This window comes from Penicillium chrysogenum, assembly GCF_028827035.1.
Source record: "Penicillium chrysogenum strain IBT 35668 chromosome Unknown utg000004l_segment0_segment0, whole genome shotgun sequence".
Taxonomy (NCBI): domain Eukaryota; kingdom Fungi; phylum Ascomycota; class Eurotiomycetes; order Eurotiales; family Aspergillaceae; genus Penicillium; species Penicillium chrysogenum.
Genome location: NW_026622752.1, coordinates 5,788,081 through 5,810,105, shown reverse-complemented (window position 1 = coordinate 5,810,105; position 22,025 = coordinate 5,788,081). Strand labels below are relative to the sequence as shown.

At 47.6% G+C, this 22,025-nt stretch overlaps 13 protein-coding genes across 13 annotated transcripts; 8 read left to right on the top strand and 5 right to left on the bottom strand.

The window, feature by feature from the left end:
- Window positions 1–1,053: 1,053 nt before the first annotated feature.
- On the top strand, window positions 1,054–2,000 carry N7489_008151 (class I SAM-dependent methyltransferase; the record flags this gene model as incomplete). The annotated part of the gene is made up of 3 exons (XM_056713901.1): window positions 1,054–1,098; window positions 1,147–1,436; window positions 1,499–2,000. The coding sequence occupies 3 exons, from the start codon at window positions 1,054–1,056 to the stop codon at window positions 1,998–2,000; spliced, it is 837 nt and encodes a 278-aa protein (XP_056567616.1).
- Window positions 2,001–2,029: 29 nt separating this feature from the next.
- Window positions 2,030–3,542, bottom strand: pfa4 (putative palmitoyltransferase with autoacylation activity Pfa4; the record flags this gene model as incomplete). Its single annotated transcript, XM_056713900.1, has 5 exons — window positions 2,030–2,442; window positions 2,495–2,573; window positions 2,640–2,939; window positions 2,987–3,158; window positions 3,208–3,542. 5 exons carry the CDS (start codon window positions 3,540–3,542, stop codon window positions 2,030–2,032), a joined length of 1,299 nt encoding a protein of 432 aa, XP_056567615.1.
- A 2,242-nt stretch (window positions 3,543–5,784) lies between these two features.
- Window positions 5,785–7,019, top strand: N7489_008149 (uncharacterized protein; the record flags this gene model as incomplete). The annotated part of the gene is made up of 7 exons (XM_056713899.1): window positions 5,785–5,852; window positions 5,911–6,030; window positions 6,082–6,285; window positions 6,349–6,513; window positions 6,571–6,714; window positions 6,771–6,925; window positions 6,982–7,019. 7 exons carry the CDS (start codon window positions 5,785–5,787, stop codon window positions 7,017–7,019), a joined length of 894 nt encoding a protein of 297 aa, XP_056567614.1.
- A 460-nt stretch (window positions 7,020–7,479) lies between these two features.
- Window positions 7,480–7,665, bottom strand: N7489_008148 (uncharacterized protein; the record flags this gene model as incomplete). The annotated part of the gene is made up of 1 exon (XM_056713898.1): window positions 7,480–7,665. One exon carries the CDS (start codon window positions 7,663–7,665, stop codon window positions 7,480–7,482), a length of 186 nt encoding a protein of 61 aa, XP_056567613.1.
- Window positions 7,666–7,768: 103 nt separating this feature from the next.
- N7489_008147 (uncharacterized protein) lies at window positions 7,769–8,626 on the top strand (the record flags this gene model as incomplete). The annotated part of the gene is made up of 1 exon (XM_056713897.1): window positions 7,769–8,626. One exon carries the CDS (start codon window positions 7,769–7,771, stop codon window positions 8,624–8,626), a length of 858 nt encoding a protein of 285 aa, XP_056567612.1.
- A 1,071-nt stretch (window positions 8,627–9,697) lies between these two features.
- N7489_008146 (putative DNA mismatch repair protein) lies at window positions 9,698–12,482 on the top strand (the record flags this gene model as incomplete). Its single annotated transcript, XM_056713896.1, has 3 exons — window positions 9,698–10,104; window positions 10,162–10,550; window positions 10,600–12,482. 3 exons carry the CDS (start codon window positions 9,698–9,700, stop codon window positions 12,480–12,482), a joined length of 2,679 nt encoding a protein of 892 aa, XP_056567611.1.
- A 728-nt stretch (window positions 12,483–13,210) lies between these two features.
- On the top strand, window positions 13,211–14,322 carry N7489_008145 (DUF1295 domain protein; the record flags this gene model as incomplete). Its single annotated transcript, XM_056713895.1, has 2 exons — window positions 13,211–13,923; window positions 13,989–14,322. 2 exons carry the CDS (start codon window positions 13,211–13,213, stop codon window positions 14,320–14,322), a joined length of 1,047 nt encoding a protein of 348 aa, XP_056567610.1.
- An 874-nt stretch (window positions 14,323–15,196) lies between these two features.
- Window positions 15,197–16,147, top strand: N7489_008144 (uncharacterized protein; the record flags this gene model as incomplete). Its single annotated transcript, XM_056713894.1, has 1 exon — window positions 15,197–16,147. The coding sequence occupies one exon, from the start codon at window positions 15,197–15,199 to the stop codon at window positions 16,145–16,147; it is 951 nt and encodes a 316-aa protein (XP_056567609.1).
- A 589-nt stretch (window positions 16,148–16,736) lies between these two features.
- On the bottom strand, window positions 16,737–17,996 carry N7489_008143 (D-isomer specific 2-hydroxyacid dehydrogenase family protein; the record flags this gene model as incomplete). Its single annotated transcript, XM_056713893.1, has 4 exons — window positions 16,737–17,320; window positions 17,401–17,681; window positions 17,731–17,798; window positions 17,859–17,996. The coding sequence occupies 4 exons, from the start codon at window positions 17,994–17,996 to the stop codon at window positions 16,737–16,739; spliced, it is 1,071 nt and encodes a 356-aa protein (XP_056567608.1).
- A 548-nt stretch (window positions 17,997–18,544) lies between these two features.
- On the bottom strand, window positions 18,545–18,748 carry N7489_008142 (uncharacterized protein; the record flags this gene model as incomplete). Its single annotated transcript, XM_056713892.1, has 1 exon — window positions 18,545–18,748. The coding sequence occupies one exon, from the start codon at window positions 18,746–18,748 to the stop codon at window positions 18,545–18,547; it is 204 nt and encodes a 67-aa protein (XP_056567607.1).
- Window positions 18,749–19,151: 403 nt separating this feature from the next.
- N7489_008141 (uncharacterized protein) lies at window positions 19,152–19,867 on the top strand (the record flags this gene model as incomplete). Its single annotated transcript, XM_056713891.1, has 2 exons — window positions 19,152–19,539; window positions 19,638–19,867. The coding sequence occupies 2 exons, from the start codon at window positions 19,152–19,154 to the stop codon at window positions 19,865–19,867; spliced, it is 618 nt and encodes a 205-aa protein (XP_056567606.1).
- Window positions 19,868–20,176: 309 nt separating this feature from the next.
- On the bottom strand, window positions 20,177–20,401 carry N7489_008140 (uncharacterized protein; the record flags this gene model as incomplete). Its single annotated transcript, XM_056713890.1, has 1 exon — window positions 20,177–20,401. One exon carries the CDS (start codon window positions 20,399–20,401, stop codon window positions 20,177–20,179), a length of 225 nt encoding a protein of 74 aa, XP_056567605.1.
- Window positions 20,402–20,718: 317 nt separating this feature from the next.
- On the top strand, window positions 20,719–21,145 carry N7489_008139 (uncharacterized protein; the record flags this gene model as incomplete). Its single annotated transcript, XM_056713889.1, has 2 exons — window positions 20,719–20,761; window positions 20,814–21,145. 2 exons carry the CDS (start codon window positions 20,719–20,721, stop codon window positions 21,143–21,145), a joined length of 375 nt encoding a protein of 124 aa, XP_056567604.1.
- Between the last annotated feature and the right edge of the window lie 880 nt (window positions 21,146–22,025).

Below are 22,025 nucleotides of genomic sequence, written 5' to 3'. Positions count from 1 at the left end.
GATTGGTTAGTAGAGGTGCGCTTTTCAATACAAAGGAACCTTGTCAGATCTCACTTGCTAATATATATCGCAGGGATGTGGGGATTTTGTCCAGTGAAGATAGCGGAACTCAAGGAATCGTTCCGTCATTGCCGTATACCCGCGCCCGACGTCATCGCCTGGTTTGATATTTGAACATTTCGAGGAAAAAGAGATAGGGTAGTTAGTTGTATCGTGTCAAGTCCACCAACACCTAGGTATTGGTGCGCCTAGCGGATCCTAGATTCTCACTGGATCCCAGGTTTGCAAATTAGGTATCCTGTGATGGCAACTCTATACAAAAGGCACTCAACAATAATATGGGCATAACTAAAGGCTTAAACTAGCTAAAGGAAAAGTAAAATGATTAAGCCTAATATCAGTATAATTAAATCCATCAGCTACTGAACTCAAACCTAAAGAAGTCGAAAGAGCAGCAAAAAAGAAAACCACTTATATCGCATAAAGATACTCTGACATTACACTACATTACACACCAGGGCTTTCGTACTATAGTTTATAGCATATGATGAGAAACCCATACGCAGCATGTCATACTATATCCCTAAGCCTTCTAGCAGTCGAGAAAAATGATCCTATACCAATGTATGTTTAAGTACTTTCTGTGTGGAAACTCCATACAAAAGGTACCTACCTAACTTTGCAATCTGTGATCCAGTGATAATCTGGGATGCTGCCCAGTTTTGGATATCACTATCCTACCTAGGTATCATCGCTATGCCATTGGAAAAGAGAAATGTTCCAGAACTTCCATAGGGCGCATGGGGTCAAGTATATCTCCGGTCCGATATCGGCCTCGTTATACTACATCGAACAACTACCCCCTGTACAAAGGAAACATATAAGAGAGGCGACCAAACTTCCCAATTACAAGCAAGACATTAAGACTTCAGAGGGACACAACCCTTGAAACATTCACGTGTTGATCAACTCTCGTCTCTGTTTTCCCCGTCCCTCATTCCACGCCAAGACGACTTCTCCACTTCCCCATACTGTCATCCGTCAAATAACACCATGGCGTCCAATACCGAGGGTCCCAAAGACCACTGGTCAGCCGAAGTACGTATTCCCGTGACACTGTGCACGCCCCATAGCTAACAAGCCTAGGCATACTCCGCCTCTGCATCCTTCGTGCACTCCGCGAAACTCACCGGAAAACTCCTCGCCTCTCTGGACCCCAAGCCAACAGACAAGGTCCTCGATGTCGGTTGCGGCGATGGAAAATTCACAGCAAACTTCCTCCCTGCCATCGACTCCGTCTTGGGCATTGACTCGTCTGCGTCCATGATCGAGTCTGCCAACAAAGACTACGCAAGCTCTAAGGCTACCTTCCGTGTCGTGGATTGTCGGTACCTGGAAAAAGAAACGTCCATTGTGAATGGATCATGGGATAAAGTGTATGCCATTAATTATAATACATGGTGTCCGATGGATGAACTCGGTTTCTAACAGTAGACAGAATCTCCAACGCAGCCCTCCACTGGATCTTACGCGATGCGTCGACGCGCATGTCGACACTGCGCGCAATCTACGGCTGTCTGAAGCCGGGTGGTACATATGTGTTTGAGATGGGCGGACATGGTAACATTGCTGAGGTTAAGACGGCCCTTGTTTACGCTGTGGTGCAGCAGGGTATCCCTATTGAACAGGCTAGAGAGACAAGCCCCTGGTTCTTCCCATCTGATACTTGGATGAGAAATGCTCTTGAGGAGATCGGGTTCAAGGTTGAAAATGTCGAGCTCGAGTACCGCCCAACAAAGCTCACCACCGACGCCAAGGGCGGATTGGAGGGATGGGTTAGACTGATGGGAGCCCAATTCCTGGATGTGCTACCCGAGGAAAAGCGGGATGGCGTAGTGCAGCAGATTTGCAATGTTCTCCAAGATGTGGTTACTCGTGGTGAAGATGGGAGTCAGTGGCTGGGATATGTGCGACTGAGGGGTATTGCGAAGAGGATCTAATAATCCAGATGGTTTTCGTTGGAAAGCGTTCAGTTAGCAGACTTGTGCTGCTTGCGTCGCTCAATGAGAACACCAAGAGGGATGTCTTCCTCATCATAGAATTCTGCTTCCTCATCCACACCGAAGTCACGTAGTCGTTCTCCTTCGGCGTTTCGCCAGGACTCTTCTCCCTCGTCCGAGTAACCCTCAGAGTCAGTTTCGGACTCCTCGCTATCTCTTTGAGCGTAGTCGCCTTTCTTGTACCGATTGTGAAATGGCTTGCGACGCTGTAGACCCGAGCTTTGCTGGAACCGCTTCATGTCTTCCTGTTTCCGACGGTTGAAGGCATCAATCTCATCCTGAATAGTTGCGTATGTAGGCATGCTGACATTGCTTGGTGGCCTTGCACTGGCCGGCATCGGAATTCGATCTGGGTCTGGCGGTGGCCATGACACACCAGGATCTAAAAGAATGATCAGCAGTCGAAAAGCCAGCATCCTGACTCAACCACTCACCCTCAAAGTCATTGGTCTCGAATTCCCAGCCGGACCGACGATCAGGTGTTGCGGCCAGAGGCCAGAACCAGCTTATAAACTAGAAAGAAATTAGCACACGTGTCTACGTGTCTGGGATATCTGGACCATGAGCAGGTATACTCACATTCGCGCTCCCGCCCATACTTTGCTTGATGTTGGCGCAAATCCCGATGTCGTAGGGGTATTCCTGCTTTTTTATGCGAACGCGAATTCCCCCGGGACCCTCAAGATACCCGCCCAGCACACGGGCTCGGCGGACAAGAGTAGCATGTCTCTCGATTTCCCAAGTTTCAATGGTGGTTGTGTTAGATGCAATCGCCCATAGACTCCTAAGCAGGAGGACAAAGAGAGCGAAAGCTGTGAGAGTATTTACCACAAGCAGTATAAACAAGTGGATGAGCTGCCCCAATGTGGGGCCGAGATACTATTCAACATTAGCGACATGAACAGTAAAGCATTTGAGTTACTTACGCTTGGCAGATGGCTGTTCTTCCATACAAATGAGGCACGCTGCCAAAGAAGAGTCTCCAGGTAGAACATCCCAACAGTCGCATAAAACAAAAAGCGCATGAAATGTGGGAGGGTAAAATGGGAGACGCAGTTCGAGGTCCAGGGGCAATGATGATCCATTTTGGGAATGCATCTGGAAGAAGATCAGCAAAATTCTCCACATCAGACATTCCGCATCGAACCTTTTACAGGTCTTGCAGTGGTGAGCACGAGGCGGTTTGTAAGCTTCGCATCTAAGACACCATCGCTGGCGACCACCGAGTGCGTCACCTTCTTGCTCCTTAGGTTTCGGTCGCTCTTCGGCCTTGGGAAGCCGACCGGGATCTACAAAGCAGGTTCGGTAGTAGCATATCCAGATGCACAGGGCGAATATATTGATTTTCCAAGTTTCGTCCCTTGTGAGTGGTACAGACTCGAAGTGCAGAAAGAAGTACTGTGATGTGTAGGCGAGGAAGGCGATCAGCGCACTAACAGCGGGAACCGCGAGTTGAGTTATTGAAAAATCCTCGCCCAACATTTCAGCGTCTTCAGCTGTTTAAGTGAGCAAGGCTCAGAAGCTGCCGACGCATGAAGTTCGACGTGTTGTTTATCAGGACTGACTGGCCCGGTGGCTATGCTGACTAACGCGGCTGTGCCCGGCCTCGCGTGTCCAGTGGAAGTGAAATGACATGCGACGCCGAAAGCTGAGTCTACCATATGTTTATAATAACTGTTCGGAATTGCATATGAACTCGTTATGAGCTACGAATCAGCTTTGCTTTCGGAGTTGCGTAGGTCCTGCTAAAAGAATGCAAACACTACAAACGACCAGGTACCTAGGTACCTGGTCCATAGCTAGGTATCTACAATTGATCACATAATTTTGTCCAGTCCTGGATCAGCGTGGACACTATCCTGGATACCACTCAGATCGGAAACATTGTTGTCATTGATTGAATTGATATTAGATGCGCAGCATCAATAAAACCACTGATTCCAAGCAAGAAGTCCCACAACTATACCTCCAAAGGAATGCATGATCCACCTTCCTTTCCATCCTCCATACTTTACTCCACCGTACCTCCAGACGATATACGCGTCTATCTGTGCTGCTATCTGTCCCAGAAGTTTATCAGCAAATAGCCTCATTAACTCCAAAGCAGGCAAACGTACAGATACCCCATACATCAAAGCACTCATCCCCTCTCTGTTATGCTGAACGCCCATGATCCCGAAAGCAATGCTCAACATCAGCTCCCGCCCTCCGTTTGCATAGATAAAGGGCAGAGCCGCTGGTTCTGCGTATTCATCGGGGCAATCTTTTCCTGTCACTGTAACAGGCGTTGGGGGCTTAAAGGAAGGATATGGCAAACCGAAGAACCCACATATCTGAATGGGTGTCAGGAAGTGAAAGGCACCAAGACCTAAGAAGCCGACAGAGAAAGTTGTTGCTGTTACGGGGAGTGATAATCGGAAGAGAGTGTTGGATGCCATATTGGCTTTCACGTATATGGAGCCTCGAGGACCCCAATATAGAAACTGACAACTCCAATGGTAAATTGTAATGCAGGAATCCCGAGGTCCGTTTCTGTACACTAATCAACGAAGGTTGACGTAGGCTTTTCTAATGAGGCACGTGACCTGTGAATATATTGCATCATCGTACGAGTACTGTGGTTGAAACGGACATTGTGGTATTCCGCTCGTTTTTCTGTTACAGGACAGAGGAAAATTGATAGGGGCCTTCATTTTTGTTAACTAACTAGGGGCACTCCTAGGTAACGTATTCGATAAGCGACCCACTCCTAGGTATTAAATAAAATCAACCAAAATGATATTCATAGAATAGGTTGTGTAGAGAACAACTATCAACTAAATATGTTGCCTGGATTTGCCATGAACTCCAGACGTAGTTCTGACGGCTCGATTATATCACTGGTCAGAAGTACCTAGGTAGTACATGTAGCTTCTTAGCTTTAAGGTGATGTGCGTGCGTTCAAGGAAACTTGGTTGACGTGAGTAAAGCCAAGTGCACATACGTCAATCTTTTATCCACGAGCCGAGGACCCGTTCAAAACTTTGACTGGACGACTACATAAAAATCGGCGGGTATCTATCTTGTTTTTCTGTTCATTGTATCTATACTGCTGAATATGCCACTCTATCAATGTGCTTTTCTGCATTATATATTGAGCTGTGGGCGCATTCTGTTGATTGGACACCAACGAATCAAAATTCAATTCCATGAGCTACCCCAGATAGTGAAGAAACAGTGTCTTTTTTCGGTTTCGGGCTTGGCTCTTTGGATTCCTGGTTCTGGCTATGTTCGGTAGATTCAGGTAGCTGTCTCGCAGTGGCAAAATGGCGCGCAAGTCCCTCTTATTGACCTCGGGACAAATATGACAGCCTGTACTCCATACAGGAAGGACGGAAGGCTTGCTTTTGCACGGCGGTTTGGTAGGGACCCACACTGTTACACGGGCGGTCCACTCAGATGACCCAGGTAAATGGTAACGTTGGATTCGACGAATGTAGCTCATTTCTTTCGCTTCAAAATCATTTCACGTCAATCCGTGTCCACATCTTACCTAGGTAGTCCCCGGTGCTGGTCAGATCTAGATATGCCTGTGAAATGACGCATTGTTGATGAAATTATAAATAATCACAGTCACATCCAGTTTTCCTTTATTTAAAGTACACTAACCTTTGGCTCAAATTATTCAATTTTATTTCTTTGCTCTAGAGCCCGAAAATTACCGCACATTTCTACCTATAACAAAATGTCGCAAATGGGTGATGATGGCACATTCCAGGCCCCCGAGTCAAAACAGGCCCAGAGCAAGCCAGGGTAAGTTTTCGGCTCACTAAAGAAACTGTACCTATGATAGATGCTTAGTTGACAATAGTCTAGAGACGGGCATGGCGCCACCGAGTGAATCTTCCAGACTTGAGTCGAGCCACGGATTCGTCGAGTACGTAGGCTCAAACAAGCTGAAAGATAAGAAGGTTCTAATTACCGGGGGCGAGTTAGTAGCCTTTTTTTTGTTCCTGTCTTTGGGTTCTCTACTGACATCTAGAAGCTCTGGTATAGGTCGTTCTATCGCCGTGTTGATGGCGAGGGAAGGTGCCGATATCACCATTGTCTACCTTCCGCAGGAGCAGGAAGATGCAGAGAAAACAAAGGGATTAGTTGAAAACGAAGATCGCAGCTGCCTTCTAATCCCGGGCGATTTACGGAAGAACCAGACGTGCGAGAGAGCGGTCAAGGAGCATGTGGATAGGTATGCAAGCGAAATGCTTTGCTAAGATTGTTACTGACTTCAACCCTTTTTCTCTTGTTACAGGTTCAAGAAAATCAATGTTCTTGTCAATAATGCCTCGCAGCAATATATGTGTAAAGACATTACGCAAATTGACCTTGACCAGGTCGAGGACCTCTTCCGAACTAACATCCTGCAAATGTTTGCTATCACAAAATATGCACTTCCGCACATGTCAAAGGGAGACTCGTAAGGCATACTCCATCTTCCTTTGGTCACCGCTGTCGACTGACTTCAAGCACACAGGATCATTAACAATACGTCTGTTGTCACGTTCCGTGGCTCGAGCAGTATGGTCGACTACGCTTCTACGAAAGGCGCCATTGTTGGATTCACCAGATCCCTAGCATTACAATTGATTCCGAAGGGTATCCGCGTGAACGCTGTTGCGTAAGTTAGCAGGCAATTTTCCTAACATGTCGCATATTCTAATTCCCTCTTGTCAGCCCCGGTGCGATTTATACACCGATTCAAGTGGATACAAGGGATCCCAAGTCAATGGAAGGATGGGGGTCAGACAAACAACTTGGCCGGCCTGGGCAGCCTAGTGAAGTGGCCCCCAGCTTCGTGTTCTTGGCTAGCAAAGATGCCTCTTTCTATTGTATGGGCTTGACCTCCATCTCTCCCTTCTCGTTTCGATCACTGATACCTTAGCAGCTGGCCAAACCCTACATTGCTATCCTCTCGGAGATTAACGGCGAGAATTACTGTTTCTTCCAAATGGGAAGCTGGCGTGTCGATCCGTCGCACAACGAATGAGTTAGATCCCGCGTCAGTGATATATATAGGACTGTATAGTGTCAACTAAGATGAGGATAATCCCGTCTTTTTACCGTGAGAACGAGACAGAAGAGCCGTTGTTTTGCTTAATAATTTTGTCCGTACAAATTGTCAGATCTGGACAGTCCTTTCATTTTTGGCTAAGTCAGCAAATTTATTACTGTGAACTTGACCAACATGCTCGCCATACCTTACTTTCTGTTGTATAGACCTCGCCAAGGGTTGGGTTTCGACCTCAGAGCGGTCAATGGTAGGTACACGCTTTCTGAAATAGTTAGTGCACGTATTTTATAATACGCCTTCAGTACCATAGATGGTGTATTTTACGCGAAACTAGTAAACACACGATGCCCCGGCCTCCCCCTCTTTCGACAATCAGCAACTTCCTGGCCATAACGCCCGCGTCTGCAACAACCTTCGTTCATCGATGGATGGGTCTGCCCTGCGCTCCATGCGCATCCCAATACTGTTGTCCGTTTTTGTGGGCCAGTGCATGGCGTCTAGCTCGACACCTCTGTTGAGCTGGCAGTTAGACGCGAACAGTCGCTCGGCATGGGACATCCTGTGGACATGTTTGTCAACAATTTTTGCCTGCACATGGACTCTTCTTCACATGGATGTCCCTCCCCGCAATATGTCCATTGCAAGATGTACACTTAGTAAAATGCGTGAGTGGATTCTAGCTATCTTAGCCCCTGAGGTTATCTTCCTACGAGCGATCGGTCAGCTTGCCGATGCGAGAAATTTGCAGAAAGTGTGCAACAAGGCACAGAAAACACGAGATGTTGAATCATCAGAGCCAAAACTATGGCTATCACAACGGACCAGGCCACTTGAACAAGTCCAAAACCTAGATCACGTGGATCTACATCCAGTTCACACCGAATGGACGCTCCGTCAATGCTTCTGTATCATCGCTGGCGGACTAGTGTTGCAGACTCAGGATCAATGGATATATAAAATACAGCCACGCGACATGAAACCTCTCATCCAGGCCGGTATGGTCCACTGTTCAGACTTTCGAGACCAGGATATCGAAGATCGAGCGAAAGCAGACTCGTTTGCGAAGTTCTTTACCGTCCTTCAAAGCACCTGGTTTATATGTAACGTTATCACAAGATGGGCCTACGATCTACCAATATCCCCTATCGAATTGTCAACTCTTGCCTACGTGGGCTGTGCTATTTTAATATATGGGGTATGGTGGTATAAGCCTAAAGACATGGGCACGTCTATCGCAGTCCATTTACGGTGCAACCGTGATGATATGCCAATTGAGGTCCGCAATATGATAGATGGCAATCCTACCGGATGGGTTCATGTGCGTGCTCTCGTCAACGAGGATAACTGGGTGCATGTCTTGTGGAAGACCGTTCGAACGCCTTTCTTACGCAGAGATATTCAACATCTCGAGACAATCAATGAGGCAGATCTTATGAAAACGCCATTTCAAATCATTGTCTTTGATTTGATATGCAGTCTCACTGCTCTTCTTTACTGCGGGATTCATGTGGCCGCGTAAGACTGAACTTTTCCTTCGCCGCGATTGTCCCTATAAGCTAACGGTAACCTTTTCATAGATGGGATTTTCCTTTTGCAACTCGCGCTGAGCTGATATCTTGGCGTGTCTTTTCCCTCGCCTCTATTGCTGCAGCTTTCGTTGTATGCTTAATGGGTGCTCTCGGAGACGCTGCAACGCTCCCCAATTCAAAGGACCTGCTTCCTTCCTTTATGGTTGGCCTTACTCGCCCAGCCGCTCTTTGGACTTTCCTTGTTACTGCCATTATTAGCTTTAACTTCTACATTATTGCACGCTTGGGGATTATGGGCCTTGTCTTTTCGTCGTTGAGAGCTCTTCCTACTGGTTCCTACACAACTGTGGGATGGATGACTAGCATACCACATTTCTAAAAAGGAACGAGTCAATTACGGTGATACATAAATCACTTGGTCCAATGATATCCAAGTCACAAGATTTTGCTGAAGCGGCGAGGACAGTGTAAGCACAGCCTTCTGTGTGATGACTGGGGGGCGTGCAGAGATACACGAAGGCTGTGCTGCATGTGGGAAATGGGGGAAGAAGGACAGCAAGCAGTTCTAGGGCATCCGGTGTATCATTACGAAGTTTTTACAATACATACTGGGATGTGGTATGATCATTACTACCATAGCCCTGCCCAGCTAATAGAGAGATGACCTTAAACAGGATCAACGTATTTCGGATCTTTTTTTCGGAGATCAAGTCTAGGGAGTGAGAGGCGAAACTGAATTCGAAAACTACTATACAAGAGAATCAAAACAGATGGAGATGACGATAATGAGATGGGTTACATAAGATCCATCGCTTCATGTTACTGAATGTTATGGAGAGAAACGCAGGGCAAATGATTCTGGCCTGTGCTATAAGGTTATAAGGCATCAGTATCACGTGAATCAATGTGCCAAGACAATTTCATCCTCTCTCGGCATTTGAGTCGATATTCATCTAGTACCAGCAATTGAAATTGTTCCCATGTTTCTTCCAGCCTCAGTCACCTGGATGAGACTATTTATGGCGCTGTCTGAGATGAACAACTAATACTGGGCGTGCAGGATGCCGATTGAGGCTCTCCCTCAGAAAACAATCCAGGCGATTGGCTCCACATCTGTCATTTCGGATCCCTACTCTGTTGTCAAGGAACTTATAGACAATGCCCTGGATGCTTCTACCACGTCCCTGCAGATTGAAATTTCCCAAAACACTCTTGATGTCATACAGCTCAAGGACACTGGCCACGGAATCTCTCCAGAGGACCAGCAATATGTCTGCAAGCGAGCTTTTACCAGCAAGATCCAAACTTTAGATGATCTCAAAAATGTCGGCGGGTCATCACTGGGATTTCGCGGCGAAGCGCTTGCCAGTGTCGCGGAGCTGTCCGGGGTTCTGGCTGTCACTACTCGAGTTAAGTCCGAAGTCGCCGGGCGTTGCTCGAAGTACGGAAGAAACGGAGAGCTTACCGGGTATGCTGACCTCGCCAGTTTCTTGGCTTGTGTGCCATTTCTAATCTTTCATCGCAGAACACAACGGACGTCACATCCTGTGGGAACAACTGTGCGCATCACAGACTTCCTCAAACACATCCCTGTCCGTAGGCAGACTGCCTTGAAGGGTGCTACAAAGAGTCTATCCAGGATCAAAAGACTTGTCCAGGCTTATGCTATAGCTCACCCATCCAAGAGGTTCTCTCTCAAAGTTCTGAAAGCAAAAGTCGAAAACAACAATTGGACCTATGCGCCAAATGCAGACGCCTCGCTCTCGGACGCAGCTTTGAAGGTAGCCGGCAGAGAAGTGTCTTCTTCTTGTGCCGTGAAGCGACTTTCCTCCCAGAGTACCCCTGGAAACCAAGGTGGAGCATTAGATCAGCAGGAGTATGAAGCCATTGCCTTTCTTCCCAAGACACAATTTGGTGAGCTCATCTTATTGAATATCCGGTGATGTGCTTACCAACAAATTAGATACCTCCAGGATCAACAACGCAGGCCAATACATCAGTGTGGATGGCCGCCCTCTCTCCAATAACAGGGGGTTTGGGCATGAGATCGTCAAAATTTTCAAGCAATATGTCCGTGTCGCCGCGTCCAAAAGCGAATCATCCAAATCGGTTAGCGATCCTTTTCTCTGTTTGCAGATACGCTGTCCCCGAGGAACGTACGACGTCAACATCGAGCCGGCGAAAGATGACCTGCTCTTCGAAGACCGAGATGTAGTTTTGGCCTTGGTAGAAAACTTGTTCCGCGACCAGTACGGAGAAATAGATGGGACGGAGAGAAGAACATCCAACCAAGGCAAAGATGATACCTGCAAGTCTCATGAAAGGTCAGGAGGATTTGAACTTTTGATGGCTAGGAAACCAACTGCGGAGCTTCCCACTCAGCCTCGCGATGCTGAGAACCCCTTCAGTGAAGTTATACCTATCACCCCTGTCACACAAAAGGCACTCCGCTCTGAGCACGACTTTTCGCATACGGTCCCTTCTAGCAGTGATAGCCACGGCAGCCCTGACGAATCGTCCACCGCCAGAAACAAGCATTCTAGTTTCCTCAATCCGTGGTCTATCTCCAGAATCAATGCCTCATTTCAAACCCCGCGACGAGGGAGCAATTCTGCCAATGAGACAAGCCCCGTGAATTTATCCAGTGGTCGCCTACAGGGGGCAATCCGAAGGGAGAGTGAATCGCGAGGCTTTCAGCATACGCCCAAGTCGGACTTGACAAGGCCTTCTACTTCCCAACTTGCATCGGGGTCTCCAGTGAGACGCCGTCGACACCATCAGCAAGAACCAACCGAACCCTTCCCTAGGACTAATCTGATTCCGAGCGCCCGACGCGCCGAGAGGGAGCGTGATCGAGATCGGTATGGGAATGGAGCTCTAGACACTTGGTTCCAGAGGACTACTCAACTTTCGCTGCAGCAAAACCCTGTTGAGGAAGGACCGACCCAAGAACCAGATTCACCGCTTTCCTTCCTTGCCCAGCAACGATTTGGTGTGCTCACGAATACTTCGCCGAAAATTGTGAACCTCGATGAGCAGAGTGATGGTTGTTCGGACAGTCCATCTAATAATAGCATGACTCTAGAAACTGGTGGTCATGTCCCTGTGCTACACGAAAACCATGGTGACTATATTACGGAGTCCATAGATAGTGGCCGAGGGTTTCCGGTTCTTGAAAGATGGGCGGCTCGACTTCACGAAGACGTCAGCCAGGAGGAACCGTCTGACCTGGAGAAAGCGCTTGACTTCGAAAGGCGGAAGAAAGAGGCCATCCAGAACAGTCGCACCCGGTTCAAGACAAAGGATAAACCATCCAGTTCGCAGTCTGCACCAGTGTCACACTCGCCTCATCGCAGTCGATATCTTGCGGCGAAAGCCGCATTAACTTCGTCACAGACTTCCATCGCCGAGCCGGTCTCTGCGACAACTCTCTCCCCCCATGATCCGCGAGCATACCTCATCCGACAGGAAAGGGACCGCTCTTCGGATGAGCCTTCAATGAGCGATGGGAAGGCCCGGAGACTGCCCACCAACCGGCTTCCCTTCGAACGTATACCCGATGGCTTCGACCTGCATGATCTCGGTGTGACCTGCCCGGTTGACCTGCCATCCGGCTCGAACTCTTTCAAGTGGAATATGCCAGATGATCTATATACTGAGAGTGACAACGAAACTACCCCATTCTCGGCATCCGATCTTGAAACCTGCTTGCCGTTCTGGAATGAACGGTTAATGCTTCTCTTGAAGCAGCAATACAAGAACAAGGATGAATCAAAGCCTTTGAGTATTCAAATTGATCTTGCTGGCATTATTTCTCGACATGTGCAAACAGGCCACGACAATTAGAGCTGTTTATAGTTACATAGGATACCTTGGAAGAGGTATTCTACGCTGAACGTCATACCACAGAATACCCCTAATATGTCTCATATTACTTATGTCCCCAAATATTACCTCATATTTTATAGATGAGTCAAATACCAAAGATCTCACACTTCATCATTTCCGTTCGTCATACAAATCCCTTACCAATTTTCTGTGCCGAAAGTGCGCCGAGCAATGCATGCACTGTCCACCGGGCCCGGTGCAATTCAGACTGTCTGCCCTAGACTGGCCTGGATATGCGGGCCACCACAGAATACGGGAAAGCAATGCCCGTTGACCGCCATGCTCCGGACCCCGTGATTTACCTGTGTCTTATATCCCGCTTGAACGGTGTGGTGTAATGCCTCAAGACTTCTAGTAGTCTTGAAGTTGTGGACGAAGTGTAAAAGATATTATAGATGCGAATCGCGGTTCACGACGCATAGCCGCCCAGTCTTCAACCACGTCTATATAAATCATTGTTGCATATCATACCTTACTTATATATTACTTGTCATTTGCAAGTATTCAACCTAATGATGCTTGGTACAAATAATAGGAAAGCAAAACCAGCTTGAGGATGCCCACTTGACCATTACATAATCCTGACATCAACACCTGGGCGACACCAAACAAGCCATGTATAAAATAACCATCAAGTCACCATACATTGATAATGTTTTCAACTCAACTATCCAAGAAGCCAGGTTATGCCCCAAAATGACATTTCTCATTCCCCCTCGACCCTAGAGAACCAGGCCTCCAGTTCTCTCCACTCGCCACCACTTAGAAACAAGATAACACCCGGCGACGTGGGGATTCTAAAATCAACACTCCTACCTTCATTCGGTCTCTATTCGAGTCTCTCGCTGGCAACTTTTATTGCAGCCAAAGCAACAAACCGAGTCGAACTCAAAGACTGGCTCTGGCCCTCGGCGCAAGTCCTCAATGCCTGGTGGACCGCCGTCGGACAACCGATGTGCAAACACGACATCTCATTCGGAACAGCTTGCCAGGCTCTACCATGGACCGAAAGGGTTCTTCTAAGCTGCGTTACCATGTGGGGCGCGAGGCTCTTTGCCCGCATCGCGTGTCGGTCATTATCCCGCGGGACAGATGATGCGCGGTACGAGGAAGTCAAAAAGGAGCCGGGCTTTTGGAAACGTGCGTTCCTTAAGATGTTTTTACCGGAAGCTGCTGTGTTGAGTGTTATCTCTTTGCCGTTCACGGTTCCATTCACTATGGGTGATGCTATGCCTCGTATAGGCGATGATATAGTGGATGTTGTTCGAGCGCTCGGTGTTGGGCTTTTCGGTGTCGGGTTTGCGATGGAGGTTATGGCAGATACACAGCTTGCACTGCACCGACAGGAACGGACGGATTTGTGTCGACATGGTGTTTGGAGTTTAGTGCGGCATCCCAAGTAAGTTTGGTCGCAATATATATAATCACTCTTCATGTTGGTGATAGTTGCTGATGGTTGACTAGTTACCTGGGCGATACCTTGGTCCATTGCTCGTTTGCTCTGCTTAACATGGCTGGTCCATTTAATCCAGTTGTGATACTGGGGCCTCTGACGAACTATCTCTTCCTTCGGTTTGTGGGTGGCGACAAGCAGACTGAGGCTAGCCAGGAAGAGCGCTATAAATCTCAGGATCCACACAAGCATGAGCAGCTGCGACAGTGGCAGAGAGAAAAGAATAGTTTCTGGCCTGGTTTACGGGACCTGGTGAATCCATGGGCATTGGCCGTTGCCGGGTGTGGATTTATTGGTGTGGTGATTGAGGAAGGATTTAGAGGTGCTTATCTGGAATATACATAGCGACCTCGAGAACCTCCCTAGGCTCCTCACTATTTAGTATTTAGGGGGAGAAAAATTAATAATGATAATACATTCGCGGTTAACCACGGATTCTTTTCGTCAAGTGAATGGATTATTGTTAATTAAAGATCATCAATGCAGATACCAAGAACGGGAACTACCATTAACAGAGGAAAGAGCTCTTCTAATTCCATTATTGAACCAGTGTAAGAAAATGTTATGCATCCCAACAAGATCCTCAGTTTTAAACTCCCAAGGTCAGGTACCTGCCCAGCCCAGGTAGGTAGCCCTAGAACCCGGAGTATTACATATATTACATAATATATGCCAAGACCATCGATGGATCCATGGATAACCACACCTTCAATTTCGATGCATTTGCTCTCGAACGGGGTTTAGCTGTGCCTGGTCCTAATTCACCTTTGATAATTTATCCTTTCAAAAAGGCAATAGGTGGAGTGGATGGAGTATTATGAGTCCTTGGGATGGACCTTTCTGCAGCTTAAGAAAGTGTCTCAGTTTCACAGGAAATTGTGATGGAGAATTCGGACAAAAACATAGAGCATGAACTGGAGACTTTGTCGAAAATAGCTTCCCTTTCGTATGCAGCTTGAGGATATTCAATCAAGTTCACCAATTTGGTGACCAGAGACCAGACTACTGTCTGCGCTTGGTCTCGTATCCAGCTACCGGAGTGGAGCAAAGTGAGCCTTGGCCTCGTATCCAAGATATAACAGCTATTTTTTCTTCCCCTTTTTTTTCGCTGCCCCAACTGCGCTGATTTGAAGAATCCCATCCTGACTGAGTCTCCGACCGCCACTCGATATACCCTCACGCTATTTCTACCATTATCTGACGTATCCATGAGACAACCATGTCTATCGTTAGCTCGATTCTATTGCTATGCTTCGGGTTTCGGGCTGCTGTAGCTGCAACGCCGGACTTATCTAACCCGGTGGGAATCGAGCTAGATGTCGTTTTTCCACGTAACACAACCTACAACAACATGACCACCCCGCCGATTGTGTTCGCCCTGCAGAATGCCCCCACGGCTGTCTTCTTCGAGTACAGGTTAGACTGGGAACTGAATAGCGACGACGCCCACTTCTTCCTGGCTGGCAGCTTCGATGAAATTAACTATTTCAAGAAGTTTAACCACACCAGCGGCACCACCGCGCTTCTGGTAGATTCGGCATACTGGGATCAAAGACTGGATGCAGGCACTTACACACTATCATGGTCCTATACCACAACTACATGCGACGATAAGGGCGACAGCACGCTTATCCGGACTGGTGACGTGGCGGCAGGGGAGCTTTACTTTACCGTTGTAAATGATGGAAGTGGCTCCAAGTTATCATTTACGGAATGTCCCGAATACCTGGGCAATATCACGGCCAAAAGCGCATCGGACTCGTGTCCGTCTCTCATACACAGGGGAGGAGAACCGCAGCCATGTGACGCGAAGCTGAAGGAGAAGCAAGTCAAGTGTCTAGGTACTTACTTCGAGGGTCAGACAGATGTGGATGCTTGCGAGGCTGGATTCGACGATATTAAGGCTGGGGACAAGGTGGAATGGAAATATGCGAATCAAACGCGGAATGCGCACAGTCACACTTCGGACTCTGCTATCAATTCATCTGGAAGCAGCAGAAATGTTACCACTGAGGAGGACACGAGTTCTTCAGGTCAGAGTTCCAGTGACGATATGGAATCCACGAACGAGTTGGGGGATTCAAAGGACGTTTCAGTCGGGAATACCTACCGTTCACACTTGGGATTTGCGGTTGTAGCTACATTAGTGGTTGGAATGCTTTTTTCATGAAAGCATCCAAATGTTGATAAATATATATGTACAAAGACTGTATTCCGAGGTAATAATTAATTCGTCAGTGAAATTGTCATGATGAATGGCCTAAACTTGTTCTCAAGTCTATGTCAACCTATCACAGTGAAATCACTTATGGACTCGCTTTTAGACCAAACTTACAGTCCTACGGTGACGGAAAGTGGACATATGTAACATTCGAGGGACTTACCAGGAGATCCCAGTGCCAAGGATAACCTTACCAAGCAGGTCCTTATATTCTACATGTAATAACTAATTCATCTGAGTATATTGATATATAAGATAATGATCTATCTTGAATCTCCAGGATTCGGCTTTGGATTATCTGGAATCTTTTGAATTTGTGCTTTTTCTGCCTGCATGGTAAAAAGCAAAAACACCCTCAGATAATTGCTATACCCATGAAAGAGGAATGTATCTATTCACGGGAGCAAATGAAAACAAGGCAAGAAGAGACAACTACAGTATAGAGCGAAATAATGACAGAAATGGATGACGGAGAATCGATAGGAACGATCTCCCAGATTTATGGTATTAATGCCACCGATACCTATATGCGCAAATGCTAATACCCTTTGCCCCGTATGTAAGAGTTGATCAATGGCTCACCCCGAGCGATGCGCCCCAGGTTTACTTCGAGGATATCCAGGGAGCGCGGGAAATACTCCACCCCAAGAGAACTGACATGTGGGCTGATTTGGACATTGGATGCCTCCCAGAGAGGATCATCCTTAGGAAGAGGTTCAGGGTCTGTGACATCAAGTGCGGCACCACCCAAGACTCCAGAATTCAGTGCATGGACCAATGCCTTCTGATCGATAACTTTGCCGCGAGAGATATTCGTCACGTAAGGCTTGCTCGAATGGTGATGAGAGTGGTTAGAGAGAGTGGCGAATTCCTCTCCGCCGAGGAGATGGGTTGTTTGTGGAGTAAGAGGGAGTGAGACCACAAGATGATCGAGCCCGGTAGCCAAAAAAGAACGGATGGATTCCCGATCTGTTCCGTGGTGCCAGGATGCCGGAATTGAGCCGTCTGGGTCTCCGGTTCCGGGAACGATGTAGCCGCTGTCACGGCGGGATTCAGGCGTTGGGCGTGGAGTAGCAGTGTATGCGTGGACGGTCATACCCAATGCGTGCGACACGCGGGCAACTGTCGGTGGTTAACGTGGTGTTTTCGTTGTTGTGGAATTTGCAGCTTGTGGATATCGAGCGACCACGGATGAAACGTACTTTGGCGTCCGATACTCCCGTATCCTAGAATACCTACTTTCTTGCCCACTTGGTCATGAATGCCTGCCTTGTACGCAGCCTTATCCCATAGATGGGACTTCTGTGATTCGTAGCTGTTGACATATTTTCGGGACGATACTAGCCAGTTCATTACGGTCCATTCTGCAATGGGAGGACCGTGGATACCCGAGCTTGTCGTGATGGGGATGTCAGATTCCTGCAAAATTGGATGCTGCAAAAGATGATCCACGCCAGCGGAGAAGGTATGGATTAGTTTAAGGCTTTAACAATAGTTAATGGATATTTAAATCAAATGAGATGGATGCTTACTTCTTCGAGTCCACGAGATCTGGAAGGTCGCTGAAAGTGGCGAGGATGGTGGCCCTTTTGATATACTTCTGCGCGGGATTTTAGCTTCCATGACCTCAGAGCTTTAAGGGTCACCTACTAGAAGGAACAGGGGCATCTCCTTGAGAGTGGTAAATAGTGACCTCGGCATCCGGGTATTTGTGTCGGATCATCTCCGTCAGTTCTTCTGGCATGGTCGGGTAGAAAATAACGAGCACATGCTCCGGTGAAAATGGCGCGTCACCCATGGTTTCAAGGGAATAGTTTTTAAGGTGTGTGCTGGTCAAACAGATATTTGGGGGGTTTTTAGTTGGAACTCTCACAAGCCGCGGGCAACGGTTGTCTTATCGAACTTCCCCGCCTCGGTGGCTTAAAGAGGCAGCTCGGCATCTCAAAGGGTAACACTTCTTTATGGACGGGTCTGATGGCGGCTTCTTATTGGGACTGGTCGCACTTTCTGGGAGACGGCGGTGATTTATGCGAGATGGCGTGGTATGGCGACAGTTTGCTTAAATATGGTCTGACAGCAGGTTGAATTAGTGCCCTGCGGTAGTGTGGGGATGTTCTTTCATAATAAGCGGAAAAGAGTTTCCTAGGGTAAAGGATGAGTCCATCAACAGTAAAGGAATACTGTGATATGATTATTATCACCAATACCTTTGCATATACCCAGGTAGTTACCAAGTTCATGACTTGGTGGCCTGAGGATGGCATTTTCTGCCTGAGTGCCTGAGTGCCTGAATATCCTCGGCTTGCGCACAGTTCTAGACTCAACAACCGTCGATAAGACCTTCAACTACCCCATAACGCATGTCTCGTTATGGATGGTATTCACCGTCGTCGCTGTAGTCACTGCCGACATACTCCCGAGTGACTTTCGGATCGTTTGCAGAGCTACCAGAACCAGCGGAACAATGCTCGAGAGTTCATCGAACAGCGTGAACGCAAAGTCTCCTCGCTGGAGTGTGACCTGGATGTAAAAAAGATGAAATGTCTCCATTGCTGAGAACATATACTAGGGTTTCAAACTTGAGATGATCAAAAGTACAGCAAAATGCGGTTGGTATGCGCCAAGATAGTGTGTTGTGCAGCATATATAGGCCCGAATGCGTCGCGCCAAACTTTAAGGCCTTTTAAGTCCCATAGAACTACGACATAGGAACATTTTCAACTAGTCAGGATAAGCAGCTTATCCCTAATATCGGTAAAATTATGTCTCCGTAGATCTGTCCTGGTAAGAAATCCACTTTAAAGCCTTCCCCACCGCCACTCGGGATGACACAACCCAAATCTCCGAACTTCAATCTCCATCCAAAAATTCCAATTCAATGCACAACGTACTCCATTAGGTGTCAAATCTTGTTGTCCGATTGTCACGCACAAATTTCAATCCAGGCCCCAAAATGTCGCTGGAGATCCACCCCGCGTCTCCCGCCGACGCGCGCGAACTCACGGAAGTCTTCTATGGCAGCTTCCATAGTGATTTGGACACCACCATGTTCCCGAAAAAGCCGGATGTGACGGAGTGGTGGGAAAAATATTTCACCACGAGCATCGCGCGCTCAATTGCAGGCGAGACCCACGATGTATTCCTCAAGGTGACGGAGGGGTCGGAGGATGGCCGGATTGTCGCATTCGCCAAATGGAAGCTTCCCGTCGCTCCTGCAGATCGCCGTCGAAACGAGGAACAGATTGTTTGGCCTCCGAGTAGTGATAAGGACCTTTGCGATCGGTTTTTCAATGGTATGGGTGCGCGTCATGAGAAGTGGATGGGGGAGAGGCCTCATTATTGTATGTTCTTTTTCTTGACTTTTTTCTTGACTCTTGCTTATAAAGTCATCGGGTTTGCTTTATGTGTTTTGTATTCGAGCACTAACCGGGACCTATAGATCTGGATATGCTGGGTGTTCACGATTCTTACCAGGGAAAGGGACTGGGCTCGAAGCTCCTCAAATGGGGTCTCACGCGCGCTGATGCTGAGGGCTTGGAGGTTTATCTGTCTGCATCTCCGGCAGGGAAGCCATTGTATGAGAAAAATGGGTTCCGGGTGGTTGATACTTTTTCTCCATTCCCCGACTACGTGCAGGTGGCGATGTTACGCTCCCCCAACAAACAATAGGAATTGTGATCGCTGAAGAAAGTATAGCGAGATTCTATTACAGGAATGCTTATACAGATCGTACGCTAGAAGCACAAAAGCCGGGACTTCACTGGAGGAGTATCAGGGTTATCCTTGGTGGACAACAGCGGAGTAGCCGCTGGTCTCCCGTTGTGGGTAAAGGCTGGCACGGATCGGCACGAATAGTCGGCGCTACAACAGAACCGCTAATTCTGAACCTACAACTACTATAATTATCCCCTGTTATTCTGTTATTATCATGGTGCGGTATTTCAGAATAATGACTCCCCTCAACCCCTTTTCGTACCTTCAGCACTCAGCTTCATTGCCATCCGCCTGGCGCCCTTGGAAGCTTAAGCTTGGTTCGCATCCCCGGTCGAGCTTTACCATCACGGCAACATCACGCTGCACAGGTAATGCAGAAATTATTCCTTTGGGTACAATTGGATCGATGGCGCTGAAAATCTTGAAAAATACAAGCCCCAAGGCTACCATCCAATCGTGATTGGTGATGTGCTGCATGACTGCTACCATTGTGGACAAGCTGGGCGTCAGGGGTTACTCAACCATTTGGCTTGCGCAAGACAGGCAGAAAGAAGTCCATGTCGCCGTTAAGGTTGGCGTTGTGAATTCTCTCTCCCAAGAGATGAAGTCTCTCCGTGCCCTCTTTGCCCTATCCGTACATCCCGGTCACGATACGATCCCACCTCCACTAGATGAATTCGAAATTCAGGGACCTAACAGGGTTCATCCATGCTAAACGATGGCTCGTGCGCGATGCAATCTGGGAGAGGCGATGTTAGCTATCTGTTTCCCCTTGATGTCGTAAGGGATTAGTTGGGGGCCTGACGATGGGTATTTCCCATATGCATTTATACGGATACGTCCATGGAGGTATGTTGCTATCCTTTGTTTATGGATCTTTCCGGCTAATATTTTGTCACAGATATCCACCGCAATATCTTGGCCAAGCTTCCATCCAGCTTCAATCATCTCTCCGTCGAACAGTTTTACGAGGAATATAGAGAACCAGAGACTGTTCCGATTACGCGTCGAGACGGAAAGCTACTCCCACCAAGTGTTCCTACCAAGGCGGTAATCCCCATGTATCTTACCATGGATGCTGACGACTTCAACCTGCACGATGCGCATGTACTTCTCAGCGAGTTTGGCGAGTCATATCGCCCGTCATCAGAAACTCGTCGAGTAGAGACTGCCACACACCACTTGCAGAACGGCCTCCAGAAGGGCCGCTGCGCTCGCAGGATCGCAGGGTAACTGGTTCTGGTATTTTCTAGCGTTGAAGACGCAATTACTAGTATGTTACCGGTTTATTATAGTCGTATTTCTTACCAGTTTTTGAGCCACCCTGCGACTAGTAACTAGTAAGGTCGTAGGGTAAAATATATATGGGAGGGATAGGATTCCTAGTAACAATAGTTAAGCTTTAATGAAATCTAAAACTTCTAGTCCCGTGCTTTTCAGATACCGTTTATTTACCCATAAATTTACACTACGAGCCCTCTACTAAAGATGCCCCTTTTATTTAATTGATTCTACTAATCTTACACGGGGAGTTATAGTAGTAATAATCTAGTGATATTATAGTAAAACCTAATAAACCCCAATGATAACCCAGTAATAACATAGTAGTAACATAGTAGTAACCACTTATAAAAGCTAAGAGTTTGGTTTTATGTAAAGTTGGGTTTTGCTAGGGCCCTAATAGGCTAATAGGCTCCAGCCTGGGTCCAGGGTTGGGTCCGGGTCAGGGTTCGATATCTCGACCCAAACCCGGGTTGGGCGATAGACTATACCGAGCTAGGCAACGACACAAGCCTAGTAAAGCCACGTTTCGGAGTAGCCGCTTACTACCTAGGTATATCCTGACCTTAGGTCAAACCTTGAAAATAGGACCACAAAGCTATTGAGAAGATCGCAAATGAGTACGACCTCACATACCGCGGATTACGGGTCGCAGATATAGCCGAGCTGAAGAAAAGAGAGAAAGAACTAGGAACGTTCGCGTTGATATGCATCTGGCTCGACTTATTAGAGGCAGCAGGGAGGATGCTGAACAATGGTCTATTGATCGGTCAACGGTACATTAGGAGAGTGCAAAAGTGTGAGATCAAAAGCAACGGTTCTTCCGATGCCA